The sequence below is a fragment of the Callithrix jacchus genome, chromosome X, assembly GCF_049354715.1.
Source record: "Callithrix jacchus isolate 240 chromosome X, calJac240_pri, whole genome shotgun sequence".
NCBI classification, from domain to species: Eukaryota; Metazoa; Chordata; class Mammalia; order Primates; family Cebidae; genus Callithrix; species Callithrix jacchus.
Genome location: NC_133524.1, coordinates 8,732,760 through 8,749,606, shown reverse-complemented (window position 1 = coordinate 8,749,606; position 16,847 = coordinate 8,732,760). Strand labels below are relative to the sequence as shown.

The 16,847-nt window shown below is 38.8% G+C and overlaps 1 protein-coding gene across 4 annotated transcripts in view; it reads left to right on the top strand.

Annotated features, from left to right (window-relative positions):
• Positions 1-16,847, top strand: part of ANOS1 (anosmin 1) — a 191,388-nt gene that overhangs the window by 142,533 nt on the left and 32,008 nt on the right. For all 4 annotated transcript variants that reach the window (XM_035287640.3, XM_035287639.3, XM_002762611.6 and 1 more), the window contains 2 exons: positions 14,265-14,470; positions 16,334-16,478. In XM_035287640.3, the coding sequence (XP_035143531.3) occupies positions 14,265-14,470; positions 16,334-16,478 (351 nt within the window). The remainder of the gene's footprint in view (positions 1-14,264; positions 14,471-16,333; positions 16,479-16,847) is intronic.

The following is a 16,847-nucleotide window of genomic DNA, read 5'->3' as shown; positions in this document are numbered from 1 at the left end:
CATAATTTAACCAGCTATTAATAATATCTTCAGGTTTCTTTTTCTAGTTGTGTCCATATGGCTGTGTGCCTTCCAAATTAATTAGACATCTGCTTGACTAATTATAAGGATCTGGTTTCATAAATACAGATTTGTTATGCTGTTCTCTTACTAATCACGAGTTATCTTCTTACACAGAATCTAATTTAAATTTATTTTATTTTAAATAAATTTATTTATTGTGACATTGATGAATATAACCCTTTACATTTAAAAGCTTCTTTTAAAAAAAAATAATGGAGGGGGGCTTTTGTTTCCCCCCCAGGGAGGCAAATTTATGAACTAAGCAAACTTTAAAGTGAAATTGTAAATAAAGACATCAAATCTTGTCTTAGGACTCTGTCCCCAAATGATATGAAAATTTAGAGAGGCAAGTGAAATAATTAATTGTGGGTTAGGAGGTAGTGATCAATAAAAAGCCTCAGAATGCTTCACCTTGAGTTTCATGGTTCAAATGTGATCCAGACATGTTCTGGTCAAAATGTGTTACCATCTGTTCAGTTGCCTGCAGGATCTGGGCTGGTGCTCTTTGAACAAGACTACAAATTCAGACATCAGACAGAAGTGGTTCTCAGCCTCTAGAGACAGATGCTGAATTAATTTCCTGTAAGAGTTGCGGTGGCACCTCTTGCCTAGTGGAGGTGAGCAAGGTGGTTTTACGCCCATGATTTGTTACAGAGCCTTGCTATCACAAGATCCTCCAGATCTGGGCAGAGATCCTTTGATAGCCCCAGGGACATGAAGGGTGCTAACTGAAAGTAGGAAGGCCAAGGAGTTCTGATACTTCCTAGAACATTGGAGCAACTTAATAATCTAGAATGGGAGCTACATCTCCCAAATTTAAGTGGACTTTTATTGAATGAAAATGCAGCTATTGCAATTATCATTAAAATGTTGTTCTGTCACTCTTAGAAATACACACAAAATTCACACTTCATATGTCTCATTGTGAGGAGCACCCCAAACTTCGGTTCTTGCAATTTTACAAACCAAGAATGTCTGCACAGAATTCATGGAAGATTCTATTATATTTTAAGTGAAGATGAGTCCCAGAATGATAGGAGTTTGGCATATCAGCCAAATGGTGGTAGACATTCCCTCTATGCTATCTCTAAAGTAGACTTAATCACTAACAAGGTGGGGCAACATCTTTCCAGACTTTTCTCATTCTCACCAAACGTTGAAAAGAGCCTCACTGGTAAAAATGTTTTAAATAACTTTATTGAAATATAATTTCTATACCATGAAATTCACTGATCTATAAGTGTACAGTTAAATGATTTTTAGTATTTACTGACTTGTGCAACCATCACCATCATCTAGTTTTAGAATGAGTCCATCACCCCAATAAGATCCTTCATGCCTTAACCAGGAAAATTTAAAGGTAGAAATAAAGCTGATTTTGTGTCTTTTGCCTCTTTTATTACCCATGTATCTGAACTGCAATCCTATAGAATGGGGAGTATCCTGCAACTTGATACCTAATCTATTCCTTAGAAAAGCCTATTTGAAAAAAAAAAAAAAGGCCAAAAACATAGCAGTCACAGTGATCAATAAATGATTACTCTCTTTCTGGAAATACAAGCATCCCCCAGGAAATAAAGGACTTTCCCTTTAAGAACTCTTTCTCTCAATAATCTCCATTTGAGCAATCGGCAATGATGCTGTTGCAGCAGTTTGTGGAAAAAGAGGCTTGTGGTCATTCTCAACTCTAAACATTTTCTACAAGGCACCGCAAATCCTCAGATCCTGCTTCATTCACCTTTCCCTGTGTTCCCCCTAATCAGCTCACTTCTGGCTTTAACTGGGAATATTGTATTAGCTTCCTAATCACATCCCCATTTCTGCCTCCTGGCTTCTGCCTTAAGGCTTCTGGACTCCTGTTTTCTGATCCTGGCCCCTCATTCCTGCTTCTGGATCTCTACTTCTGGATCCCAGGTTTCAGAGACTGGTCTCTCATCCCTGCTTCTGGATTTCCACTTCTGGATATCCCTTTCCTTTTAATCCTCTCTCAACATAGCCATCTGAGTGATCTTACTAAAATCTGAGCCACTTCCCTTCAGTTCTTTGCTTAACGTGTCCCAACAGCTTCCCCCCATTCAACTCAGAGTAGAAGCCATGTTCTTTACAGTGGGTTTGAAGACCCAGTTGACCCACCTTTCTCCTTCCTCTCAGACTTCATTGCTACCCTCCCTGTTTTCCTAACCCCTAAGCTCCTCAGTGTTCTCTGAATACTTAAATCTTTCCCTTGCTTCATGATATTGGCATTTACCTCCTACTGGACCTGGGAATGCTCTTCCTTCAGATTGTTGAAAGGCTGGCTGACTCACCTTCTTTATACAAATATCTCTTTTCCAGCAAAACCATCTTTAGCCATGCTACTTAAGTGTATAAACAAACAAGCAAACAAATCCACTCTGCTCGTGTTGTATTTTTGTTCCTACTTTCTGTTATAACTGTCTACCTTACCTGGGTATTTTACTCATTAATCTTGTCCATTGTTTCTCCTTGCATCCAAATAGGATGAATGTGTGTGTCCGTGTGTGTTTCGTAAGACCAGATATGATTTCTTTTTTACTTATTATTCCCACTGCTTAGAACAGTACTTGACACATAGTAGCTGCTCAACAAATCTTTTTTCAATATATGAGGAAATGAAACAGGAGTAATAAAAAGGGAAGGTAAAGACAGAAAATTTTGTTGTTGTTTCGACCTTTAAACTTTATCAATAAGGCATGAAGGATCTATCTTTCCGGGTTTATGGACTCATTCTAGAACCCAGTGGTTCTGATGTTTACACAACACAGTAAATACAATAATGTCAATGAGCACTTAAGATGAGAGAATTTTATGGTATGGAAATTATGCATTTCAATAAAGTTATTAAAGACATTTTTTTCCCCAGCAAGGCTCTTTTCTACATCTGATAAACTTGAGGAAGGCAGGGAAAGATGTGGCACCATCTTGTTAGTGTAATGGTTAGGTCTCCTTTAAACACATCCTGGAGGGAGTGTCTTTGACCATTTTACTGATTTGTTAAACTCCCATCATTCTGTGATGCATCTTTACTGAAAACATAATGGAATCTACTATGAATTCAGTGCTTACATTTTTGGTTTGTAAGAGTACAGGAACTAACATTTGGGATGCATCTCAAATTGAGACATATGGAAATGTAAATTTTGAGTGCGGTATTAGTCTGTTTTCACGCTGCTGATAAAGACATACCCAAAACTAGGAACAAAAAAGGCTTAATTGGGCTTACAGTTCCACATGGCTGTGGAGGCCTCAGAATCATGGTGGGAGGTGAAAGGCTCTTCTCACATGGTGTCAGCAAGAGAAAATGAGGAAGAAGCAAAAGCAGAAACCCCTGATAAACCCATCAGATCTTGTGAGACTTACTCACTATCACAAGAATAGCACAGGAAAGACTGGTCTCCATGATTCAATTACCTCCCGCTGGGTCCCTCCCACAACACGTGGGAATTCTGGGAGATACAATTCAAGTTGAGATTTTGATGGGGACACAGCCAAACCATATCAGGTATATTTGTCAAAGTGAGAGATAGAACATTTTAATGGTGACTGCAATGACTGCAGTGTTTCAAAAAATAGTGCAGTTTCATTCAATAAATCCCCATTTATCTCTGTTTGCTCCAGAAATTAATCTGCACCAGTCTTCCAGTGGTTTAAAATTACTTTTAAAAAACAATCACCACTTCCAAGGTAGTAGTCGGTGCAAGAAGTAAGCAATTATCTATTGTATTTGGTTTGGGTAGAGAGACAGCTTTGATAAATTAAGGCTGGGTCAAGGAAAGCGGGAAGGGTTTTTATTTTATTTTTTTCATTTATCATGAATACCTTAGCAAATAAAACTAAAATTAAACAGAAAAAAATGGAAAAATGAGTTCCATTTAATTTGGGCTCACTGCATAGGATTCATGGGCTATAAAGCTGATTTTCATGGAAAAGGCAAACATCTTGTCCTTATCTTCTTTATAGTTACTTTAAAATACACAATTAGTCTGTGTTTGCCAAAATGGATTGGCTACTATTTAATTTCTTCTTAACTCATTTATTTTCACATAACTTAGACCTAACTCAACATATCTATTTTTGTAGAAAATTCTAAGTTATTCATAGATTAGTAAAATAGTTTCAGGCTTTTCCTTTTCCTGGTGAATACCATTTCTGAATATTTTTATTGCTAACTCTTACCTCTCCCAGAAAAAAATGCATAAACATAGAATGGGCAAAATCATTAATTTTTTAAGACTTTGGGATAATTTTTGTATTTGCTTATTCTCTATATTGTATTTCCTCCTGGTACTTGAGGAGGGAAATTGGCTTCAAAATTAAAAATGAATAATAGTTTATTGGGTTAATGCCTAGTGCTCATGTCTACTTTTTGTCTCTTTATTTAGAATGTAGGACTGCATCCTTGTACATAGTAAGTTACCTTCACAGGTCACTCCTGGGATAAAGTCTTTTTCTAGCCATCAGTCCTGCCAGATCCTAGGGTCTACCTAAATTTTTCTATCCCATTCCATTTGGAACAAACAACATGAAACCTCTGAGCACAAGGTGTTGATGTGTCTGCATATTCCTACAGAAGTTGATATTTTCTGCTTTGAAACACAAATCTCGACAAATAGAGATTGCCCATCAAAGATTAGACACCTTCAGAAGGTGATCCAAGTGAAGGCTTTGAGTGTGAGCAGTTTACTTAGGAAGTGATCCAGGACTGTGGTAGGTAAGAAGGAAAGCAAGATAGAGTGTAGAAGGAATACAATAAAGGGTGAATTATTTACCATAGGCAACCTAAGCTTCTTTCCCACAGGCACGCAGGACACACCTCAGAACTCCTCACTGGAGGGGGTTAAGGGTATTCAGTCAGTCTTTGTCTGCAGCTGTTCTAGCTTATCTGGTCTGCATGCTGGCAGAGCTTGCTCTGAGCCCAGACACAGCCATAGCTGAGGAGCTGTGGGAGGTTATTCAGAAATTGAGCTGATGTGTCCTGAAACAGCAAAGCACAAGAAAGTCAGAGTGCGACCCTGAAAACGTCTGTTGTTTACCTCTTGTTTAACACGACGTCGGTGTGATTCCTGTTACAGAGTGGATCGAATACATTTTGAATTATGGTTTAAAATAAATATGTTAATTTTTCATGAATAAAATGTGGTGAAATCATGAAAGGAATCCTCACATCACTAAATATTCCTCATCTTCTTCCTCTGTGATACAAAGGTAATAATCAGACACAGGCATCCCTTTCTAGTTTTTTTTTTCCCTCTCTCATTTCCCAAAATCTGACAAGCTTTTTGTCCATTTCTTGGAAAAAGAAGACCACTAATGTCTACTCAACAGCCCAAATTTTGTGAATAACCAAGTTGGAGTCAGGGTTACAAATATAAAAATACTTGTGGGCTCCATGTTGCAGTTGCTTATCTATCTTTTTCAGTAAATTGGTGTTTAACCTTTCCTTAGTATTGCTAATACTTATCAAATGAGGAAAAAGAATACATGTATTGCATGCTTAGTATTGGAAATATATATTGCTTAAGTAGCCACTACCTATTACAAAATAGTATTTACCGGTTTGCTGAGTTTGGGAAATAATGTGTTTGTTTCTGGCTACTATGACCATATCTACGTGTCAATATGGATAGTAAAAGAAGGAAGAGTTTCAGTTTTGTGGATTGTGTAAGGCAAAATCCAAATTCATTTTGTTGATATGTTGCAAAAGCAGGCAAGCATGTGTTTGTTCATTTGAAATTAGTCAATATCAATTTGACATTACAAAATAACACACCTTTAAGGGAACTTATGAAGAAACATATAAAAATCCAACTTAAATTATCATTAACCTAGCATATTATTTTTTAGTTATTATATTCATTTCCCTCTGAATTCCAAGTTCTTCATCCATCTTTTTCTCATTTTCCCATGTGCGTAAGATACATTACAAAGGGTAAGGAAGCAGACAGCATTGTTTTCACAGCATGTAAGTATCACACTAGATGTTATTCCACGAATGCATTGCAGAGTGTCAGTAAAACTAGAACAGACATCACTGATGGTAATAAAGTTCCCTGTTGCCCCGTGGGGACCCATGACTTTTTACTCTGTTCCACAGCTGCTCGGGATGTGCCATTTCCAATGGGCAAAAGGCTTGGCTGGACATATGTCCTGAAACTATTTAATAGTTGGAAATTTGCCTGCAGTGTAGCTTCAGCAGCTTTCCTAATTTTTTTTTTTAAGGGAGAAGGAACACTACCCCAACTGCTAAGTCTGAAAACAAACAAACAAAAGGTTTAAATATTGTTAGAACCAAACTTTGTATTTAGTTGAAAACTGTGTGACATGGTTATATTATTGTTTTTAAAATACAACTACACTTGACCAAAGTTATCCCAACTATATACCGTAAGTATACCTTACGAGGTATTCTTATGATGCATTTCAGTGGGAAGTTTAATCTATAGACATTATTGTAAAAAATGAAATAAGTAAAATCAACATTCATTTTCTTGAAATAGGTATTGTTCTCCATGTGCACATGTGCATGTTTCTTTTTGATGATCAAGACAACAAATCGTTGCTCTCTTTATAGCCTCATGGGTTTCTGTATTTAACAAATAGTGTTGTCTTGAAAACATAGAGGAACCTGCCCCAGAAAAAGTGACAGCATTTCTGCTGGGACAAGCAGAAGTGCTCTTTTCCCATGAGATTAATGCCAGTGCAAGAATAGGCCTGCATTTCTCCAAGAGTGGTAAGTGATTTTATTGTCACTTTACCCAACGTAGGTCCAAATTATTTCCATTGTGTCAAACTTTTGTGCTTGTTATTTTGCCTGTTTGTGGCATGAAACACAAGAGGTTAAATGATGAAACCTGAAATTTATCTTTCTGAAATCTAAATGTTCCATCTTCTTCTGCTGAAAGCACCACATGTAATCATCAATAAAAGGAACTTTTTTTTCTGAGATACAGTCCCACTCTGTTGCCAGGCTGGAGTGAGGGGTGTGATCTCGGCTCACTGCAACTTCCGCCTCCCAGGTTCAAGTAATTCTCTTGCCTCAGCCTCCTGAGTAGCTGGGGCTACAGGTGCACACCACCATGCCCAGCTAATTTTTGTATTTTTAGTAGAGACAGGATTTCACCATGTTGGCCAGGATGGTCTCGATCTCTTGACCTCATGATCTGCCCACCTCGGCCTCCCAAGGTGTTGGGATTACAAGTGTGAACAACTGTGCCTGGCCAATAAAAGGAGCTATTTTTCTCCAAGGCTGAACTTGGATATACATGCTGAATGTTTAGCATATTTTACACTGGTAATCACACAAATTGTATAGAGTAGAAGGAGCTAATACAGCCTTCCTATTTCAGTTGTCTCTGAATGTGCTTGCTCTCTGAAGTGTGTTTCTGCAGATAATTGTGAACATCCTAAGAAGGGAGTTGGCATCAAACAGAAGGAGGAGTGAGCTGGGGAAAAATGCCCTGATTTGAGACTTAGAGGAAGGGTTAGGGGAGCACTGGTCCTGTGGTGTGACACCCATCCTCTCACTTGAAGAGGTAGTAAATCAAACTCTGCTCTTGAAGTAGTGAATCAAACTGTGATCCTCAATTTTCCCATCTCTAAAATGAGAACAATAATGTTAACATTTAATAGACAAAATAGACCTGCACATTTGTAAAATTAGGGATAAACAGTGCTCACATCGAGTTTCCTACACCTAATGGCATCACACTTTTTTAAATTCTCCCAATCAAGGGAGGGCAATCTGTGGCTCAGGGTCCAAATTTGGCCTGCCACCTATTTTTGCGAATAAAGGTTTATTGGAACATAACCACACTCATTTGTTTACATATCGTCTGTGGCTGCTTTTGAGCTATGAGGGCAGAGTTGGGTGGTTGTAACAGAGACCATATGGTCCACAAAGTCTAAAATCTTTACTATCTGGCCCTTTCCAGAAAAAGCTTATCAATGCCTGCACTAGCCTATTGTAACAGACACTTTTCCCATTAAAAGGCTTTGAAATTTTACATTCTGTTGGAATATTGTCCCTCATTATGATAGTGGAATGTAACATATATAGAGTGTGGGACATAGAGATGTGTATTATTAGACCTTCAAACCCATCTTTCTACTCTCATTTTTCTTCTCACACTCCTTGTTCTGTCATCAATGATGAGAATGACCTTGGACATATCTCTTTACCTCTCTGACCCCTAGAACTCTCACCAGTTAAAAAAATGTGAATTAAGTTGTAACATTCCTTGGAGCATTATCATAACATATAGTATAGAGTTTCCCTCTCTGGCTTTTCAGGCACTGTCCATTTATGCTTATGTGTATCTATATAAGTGTATGTGTGTGTGTGTGTATATATATGTGTGTGTGTGTGTGTGTGTGTATGTATATATATATGTAAATAAATTTCACAAGGAACTCTCCAACTACATTTCAAACTTCTAAAACAATTAAAACATTATATGAAAGAAAACATTTTGTATAATTCAGCCAAATGAATATACCTTGTTTTATAATGTAGGGAACCAATTCTCAAGGCACAGAATTGCTTAAATATAGAAACTTGTTAGACTGAGTAAAATGCTTCAGATTAGAGAAATTGGATCGATGCTGTCTCACCTGAACCCCATAGTGAATAAGTGGATAAATGAATGGCTTGCTTACAGAGGAGAATCACGGCAATAAACAGGTGATCTCAGCCATTCTCTTTTGGTTTTGTTTTCTATTTGTTCTTATTTTTTTAAAAGCCAGAATCTCACTGTCATCCAAACTGGAATGTGGTGGTGTAGTCCTAGCTCACTGTAGCCTTGAACTCCCAGACTAAAGCAATTCTCCTGCCTCAACCTCCTGAGTAGCTAGGACTATAGGCACACGACACCATGCCCAGCTAATTTTATCATTTTTCTATAGAGACATGATCTTTCTTTATTGCCTAGGCTGGTCTTGAGCTCCTGGCCTCAAACAATCCTCCTGCCTCAGCTTCCCAAAGCACTAAGATTACAGGCATGCATCACCATGTCTGGCCTGGTTTTACAATTTTATAGTGATTATTTTGGGGGAGAAAGCGGTGGGAGTGCCTAATTTTGGTAATGGAAGTATGCCATTTTGGTATTATAAACTCAAAATGGGGCTTCCTCTTGAGAAAATGTAAAGAAAATATTATTAATTCATATGTTTAAAAGCATTATTTTCTCAAATATTGTTTTCATAAATTGTGTTGTTTCATGTTTCATAATGTTTCATAAACTAGATGATGTTATTCTGGATTATTATAACATCCGAGAAAAATGTTCCAGGGCAGGAAATGATGTAATGAATAACATAGATTAAAGGCGATGATCAAATTCCTAGTACCAGTGGCCTTCTTAAATGTTGGAGTTTCTATAGAAGGACAGATGATTTTGAGCTTTTCCTTATGAGCCTAGAGTATCTGCAAAATTCATGTGACTACTTATTTTCAGCACATAGACATTCAGGTGCATTGCTTAGAACACGAACAGCTATTTCACACATTCTAATTCTTCTCTTGCCTTGAAGTGATGGTTCAGTTGTAAACTAGGTTTCCTCCCAGGAAGTTTGGTAGCTCCCTTTTGTAGGTTAAGGATTGACTCCTACACCAGAAGAAGTGGTGTTGCTTTAATTATTTTATTTCGAACTGGGAAGAACACTCCTTTGATTTTGCAATTCACTTTAGGATTTTGTGATTTAGCAATTCTGATTGACAGGGTTTGAACCTGCAACTGAAATATCACCTTACAAATCAAAGCTAATGTTTAGGAGAAGCCTATCCTTCATTCATATATTCATTCAGCAATTGCTTACTGAGCACATACTGTGTGCTAGGTGCTCTTCTGGACTCAGGTGTGAAAAAACAGACAAGCATTACTCCTCTCAGGGAGCTTTCACTATCATGAGTAGAAGCAGACCGCAAACAAGTTAACTAATGTGTCAGTTTGTGTATTAGGGTTCTCTGCAGGGACAGAGCTAATAGGATATATATATATATATTCTCCTATATATATATATATATAAAGTCGAGTTTATTAAGGAGTATTGACTCACACGATCATGAGGTGAGGTCCCACAATAGACCATCTGCAAGCTTAGGAGCAAAGAAGGCAGTCCAAGTCCCAAAACCTCAAAAGTAGGGAAGCCAGCTGTGCAGCCTTCAGTCTCTGTGTTTAAGGATCCAAGTCCCTAACCTGAAGAACTTGGAGTCTGATGTTTGAGGGCAGGAAGCACCCAGAATGGGAGAAACATGTAGGCCAGAAGACTAAACCAGTCTAGTCTTCCCACGTTCTTCTGCCTGCTTTGATTCTGGCCACATTGGCAGCTGATTAAATGGTGCCCACCCAGATTGAGGGTGGATCTGCCTTTCCCAGTCAAATGCCTTTCTCAGACTCAAAATGTTAATCTCCTTTGGCAACACCCTCACTGACATCCCCAGGAACAATTCAATCAAGTTGGCACTCAGTATTTACCATCATGGTAATTAGGGCTTGGACAATAGTGAAGCAAGGGATAATCATGGCGATTTTATTTTTTTTTTTTGTAAATGAAGAAAAGCATATGTAGCTATTTTAAATAGGGTCACATTTGGTAGACCTGTAGCAGGAAAGGAGCCAGCTGTGGGACAACAGGGAACATGCTAAGGCAAAGGGAGAGGAAAAGCCTCAGTAGCATCACAGTTTTCCTCTCCATGAAATATCATGAGAACCAGTGTGGTGGGGCTGAGGGGTGGAGGTAAAAGGAAAGGCGCTCTGGGAGGTAACTGAAGCATGAGTTGTAGGGCATTGGGGAGACTCCTAGTATTTTTACCCTTAGTAAAAAGATTCTGTGCACAGGAGTGACATGGTCTGTGCAGTATAGAATCATTAGACTGCTGTACTGAGAAAAACCTCTAGGGAGGCAGTGGGGAGCCCTTGGCAGTGATCAGGGAAAGGTGATGTTGGCTTGGCCCAGGGCTTTGGAAGTGATGAAAGGCAGTTAAATTCCTGTTACACTTTGAAGGTAGTGCTAACACAATTTGCTCAAGGGATGTGAGTGGAAAATAAATGTAAGACTTCAAGGGTTGGGGCCAGAGCAACTGGAAAGAACAATTCCCATGTACTGAGATGTCAGTGGTGGACTCTATGTGGTGGGATATGTGTTGGTGGTGAGCTATGCATAGGGATCATGATTTTGCTTTGGGACACATTCGTTTTGAGATGCCTCTGAGACCTCCAAGTGGAGCTACTGAAAGGTATTTTTTTAGTATTGATATTTCAATGATTGCATGTGCTTTCAGGGACATGGTCTATGTTGAAGACATCAGTTTGAAAGTTATCAGCACAATGACTTTTTAAAAACTGTGACACCCAATGAGATTGCTAGAGAGTGAGTGTAGATGAGAAGAGAGAGGGCCCTGAATTCGGATGCAGAACAGTCTCCTGTCTAGGGATGACGGGATGTTAAGGATCATGGAGCATGGGGCTGAGAAGTAGCTTCTGCTGAAAATGAATGAAAATCCAGTAGAAGCTGGGCATGGTGGCTCACGCCTGTAATCCCAGCACTTTGGGAGGCCAAGGCGAGTGGATCACCCAAGGTCAGGAGTTCAAGACCAGCCTAGCAAACATGATGAAACCCCCTCTCTACAAAAATATAAAAATTAGCCAGGCATGATGGCAGGCACCTGTAATCCCAGCTACTCAGGAGGCTGAGGTAGGAGAATCTCTTAAACCAGGCAGGCGAGCAGACATTGCAGCGAACCAAGATTGTGCCATTGCACTCCAGCCTGGGTGATAGGGTGAGACTCTGCCTCAAAAAAAAAAAAAAAAAAAAATCCGGTAGAGTAAATGTCCTGGAAACCAAATGAAGGCTGCATTTCTAAAAGAAGGAAGTGATCAGCGTTGTGAATATTGATGACCGGGGGAGTCTTCAGATGGCTCTGCCAAGCCTCCATATTAGGGTGCTTCCCATCCCGATAACAACAGGAGAAAACATTTCCTTCTTACATATTTGATGTTCAGACCTCATGGTTTGTAGCCACCTCATGCAGTACTTGTCTACTTTTGACCTGCAGGTCATCTATCTTACTCAGTATTACTTGTGTGTATCATGGAAAATACACATACTCCTGGGTCCCACCTGCACTCAGGGCATCATCATATCTCAGTATAAGTCTTGGACATTCCAGAGATTCCTGATGTTGATTGAGAATGGCTTGACTCAGCAATACCATTTGATCCCACAATCTCATTACTGAGTATATACCCAAAGGAATATAAATCATTCTGTTAGAAAGATGCATGTACACTTGTGTTCATTGCAACACTATTCACAATAGCAAAGACATGGAACCAACCCAAATGCCCATCAATAGTAGACTGGATAAAGAAAATATGGAACATATCCACTAGGGAATACTATGCAGCCATGAAAAGGAATAAGATCATGTCCTTTGCAGGGACATGGATGGAGCTAGCAGCCATTATCCTCAGCAAACTAATGCAGGAACAGAAAATGAAATACTGCATGTTCTCAGTTATAACTGGGAGCTGAAGGATGAGAACACATGGACACATGGGGGGGAGCAACACACACTAAGGTCTGCTGAAGGGGAGGGCAGGGAGGGAGAGCATCAGGAAGAACAGCTAATGGGTGCTGGGCTTAGTAACTAAGTGATGGGTTGATTTGTGTAGCAAACAACCATGGCACACATTTACCTCTGTAACAACCCTGCACAGCCTGCATGTATATGCTGGAACTTAAAATAAAAGTCAATTTTTTAAAACAGAGAATGATTTGACTAGCAGTATCACATAATATGCTTTTGATTAGCCTCTTACCTAAAAAATATCGTGAAGCTTTCTTATTCTAGAAAATAAAGGAACTAACCTAAGTAAATGTTCAGATACTACATATGATAGAGGAAAGCAAGAAATTTCAAAAAATAACTTAAGTTTCCATCATTCCAAAACCGCAAACGACTGAGAGTAAAAACATGGGGTTTTTTCCTTCACTCTTCTTCATTTGTATCAAGTTAGATATGACTTTGTTGAGCCTCCAACACAGATGGTGTTATAATTAGAATTATTGACAGCATATTCCTGTGATGACATCTTGAAATGAAACCCTCTGTAAATCACTGGTGGTGAGCAGCCTCTCCACTTGCTCAACTTATAACAGAAAATGAAGTAAAGACCCTCCAACTTTGCTATATTTAGTCTTCTTCAAATATGAATTTTCAATGGAGATTTGTGAGGTGGTAATTCCAGCACCTCATCTTTCTCTTGACAGCTGAGAAGGTTTTGGCTAATAAGACAAACCAGAAATGGTACAATCACAAAAATGAATGCTCTCTGTAAGTCATCCAGTGTGCAATGTGGATAAAAAATGGTGCAGGTTTTTATTTTTTTATTTTCTGATTTCCCTTTATTGCTCTTAGCTGATGCAAGAATCACTAGCTACAGGGCACGAAGATGAAAACAATTGCTCGTGTGAGCTGAATTTCCTTTTTCTTTTCAGAGTGTTCAAAGGTGATTTTCTGTTGCTTACCTATTTAATGTCAATTCACCTACATTGAATTTTACTATATTTTACTGAAATGTATCAATTTCAGCACAGTAAAAATTTGGCTGGGTTGCCGTGGTATGGAAATGCCTAAAATGATTCTTCTGGATTACAAATTTGGACCAAACAAATTTATCTTACTGTTTTGTAGACTTTATTTTAATTTGAGGCTTAACAAGGAGATCTTACTTAAAGTACTTGCTTTCAGATTTGCTTTCCTTTTTTTGTTTTTTGGAGGCAGTGTCTCATTCTCTTGCCCAGGCTGGAATGCAGGGGTGCTAATCACAGCTCACTGCAGCCTTGACCTCCCGGGTTCAAGCCATCCTCCTGCCTCAGTTTTTTGAGTAGCTTGGACCACAGGTGTGCACCACCGTGCCCAGCTAATTTTTTATATTTTGTAGAGACAGGGTTTCACTGTGTTGTCCAGTCTGCTCTCAAACTCCTGAGCTCAAGAGATCTGCCCGCCTCAGCCTTGCAAAGGGCTGGGATGACAGACATGAGCCACCATGTCTTCCCACTCTCATTTTCAGCTTTTCTACCTATAAAAAGCAGTGCTTCACGTGTTGACCATGTAGTCATTATATGTCCAGAAATGTTAGTTTTGTGGAGTCATATGATGTGTCTTTGTACTGGGATTTCAGATCCATCTGCCCCACCAGCACCAGCTAACCTTCGGCTGGCCAACTCCACCATCAACAGTGATGGAAGTGTAACTGTCACTATAGTTTGGGATCTCCTCGAGGAGCCGGACATCCCTGTGCATCACTATAAGGTCTTTTGGAGCTGGACAGTCAGCAGTAAGTCTCTTGTCCCAACGAAGAAGAAGCGGAGAAAGACTACAGATGGGGTGAGTGAGGACTGGAGGAAGGGCTACCCTTCCTGCAGAGGGTATTTCAACTGAAGGCAACTGGCCTGAGAAGAGGCCCCTGCTGAACTGAGAGATGCCATAGATGCTGGAAAGCTTCCCTCCAATTCATTTCTACCAAGGAAGTTCACGGAATGCAGGGGCATGCCAGCTGTTTCGCCTTTTCTATTTTGGGCAGAAGCAACTGCATTTAAACCAATGACCTATTCTTATCTAAATGGCAGTCACAACTCTGGAAATCAAAGGAACAATTTAAATGACAGCCATCTTATCTGTCTGGCCATAGAAAATGATATCATGCAAAATGTGCTTTACTTTTAAGTCTTTCTTTCTTTTTCTTTTCTTTCCTCTTTTTGTTTTTTTAGAGAGAGAGATCCTTGTAAATGGAAGAGTAGATGTTCATAACTTTTCTGTTGTGAGGCATTTCCATCTGTAATCTAATCACTGGGCAGTAACAGCTTAGGAAGGGCACGTCTAACACTGTGTTCTTCTCATTGATTAAAAGGATCTGGACTGGTTTATCTGTCAGATGCCAAGAAATAAAATCCTCATTGAACCATTTTCTGCAGGGAGAGTCTTATGATAGCAAGCATCTTGTATTATTTGAAATGCTTACTGGATAAAAATAGTTATTTGGATTCCTTTTAGTATACATTCCTTTATCTTGTCATAAAATTTACATTACCACCTTTTCTCATCACTTATAAAGTTGAATTCCATAGATTAGAAAAAAATTTAGAAACAAAAAGATAGGAAGACTACTTTTTGCACCAAAGATTTCAATATCTGTGTCCCTTAGAAATATAAAACATGTCTCAAAAAGCCTGTATCATTGATATTTAGCCATTATACTGTGGTCACTTTATTTTTTGAAATTTTATGACAGTTGCATTTTTCATATTGAAAGATTTTGCTACAAGTGACAGTGGTAATGCACACTTATGAGCTGAAAGAGCTGAAATTGGGGAATCACATAGGAATCTAGAGCAAAAAGTGACATGATAAAATGCTGACAGGTCCTGCCCTCCAGCTCCCTGCCCAATACATTATGACAGAAAATCATGAAGCACCTTGAAGCATTTCGTCAAGTTAATTTTTCTTTTAGGTAGAAATTTGCTCCTAGAAAATTTAGAACAGGTATCAAAGAATTACAATTAGTGGCAATCGATAATTTTTCCAGGTATGTGGCAACATAAACCTCTTTTACTTTATTATAAACAGTTCTCTTTCCTTTGAGAGGTGGTGCCTCAGAGAGGAGATGGCTCATATTGATTTATTCCCATGGTATCTGAGAGCAATAATTGGTTTAGAAATGGTATTTTCAAAATACATTTGACCTTTCTGTGAAGTTTATTTTTATTTTTTATTTTATTATATTTTTTGAGACAAGGTCTCACTCTGTTGCTCAGGCTGGAGTGCAGTGGTGTGATCACAGCTCACTGCAGCCGCAACTCCCTGGGTTCAAACCATCTTCTTGCCTCAGCCTGCTGAGTAGCTCTGGAACTACAGGTGCATACCAGCATGCCCAGCTCTCTTTTTTTTTTTTTTTTTTTTTTAAAGAAACAGTTTTCATATGCTGCCTAGGTAGTCTCAAACTCCTGGGCTCAAGCCATCCTCCCACCGTGGGCTCCCAAAGTGCTGGGATTGTAGTCAGGAGCCACCACACCTGGCCTGAAATTTATTTTGGTCAGTAGTAAAACTGAATTTTCAGATCCCAAAGACATAGAAAAGTTGGCAAAAGAAATCAGAAGTTGGTATGCTTCATAACGACACAAGAGATTTTGCAATGAAGATGAGACATGGAAGGTTTGTAATGCATTTTGGGTATATTCTCTTAATTTTTAGTTTCAAAATTCTGTGATCTTGGAGAAACTTCAACCAGACTGTGACTACGTTGTGGAATTGCAGGCCATAACGTACTGGGGACAGACACGGCTGAAGAGTGCAAAGGTGTCCCTTCACTTCACATCCACACATACAGCCAACAACAGTAAGTGACTGTCATGTTTTTCAAGATGGTTGTGACCTAACAGGTGCCACATCACATCAAGGCATAATGGAGGGAGAGTGAGATTTTGATCTGGAATAATTACCTGGCAAATCTTCTTACCCACATGCATGTGACTATAGCATTTAAACTATGATGTACAAAACAGTTTGACTTTTGATTCTTTCTTAAGGTTTTTATCTATTGTAGGTACAATTTTGGTGTTGTAATGGAAATTTAAGAAAACTTATGTCTCATTCTAACAGATCGACTATTTTTATGTTTACATGACTTGCACATATGCAGACTTGTTTTTAAGGAGAATACATACAGTGAAAGTATTATAAATCGATGTTATTTCTGCTTCCATTT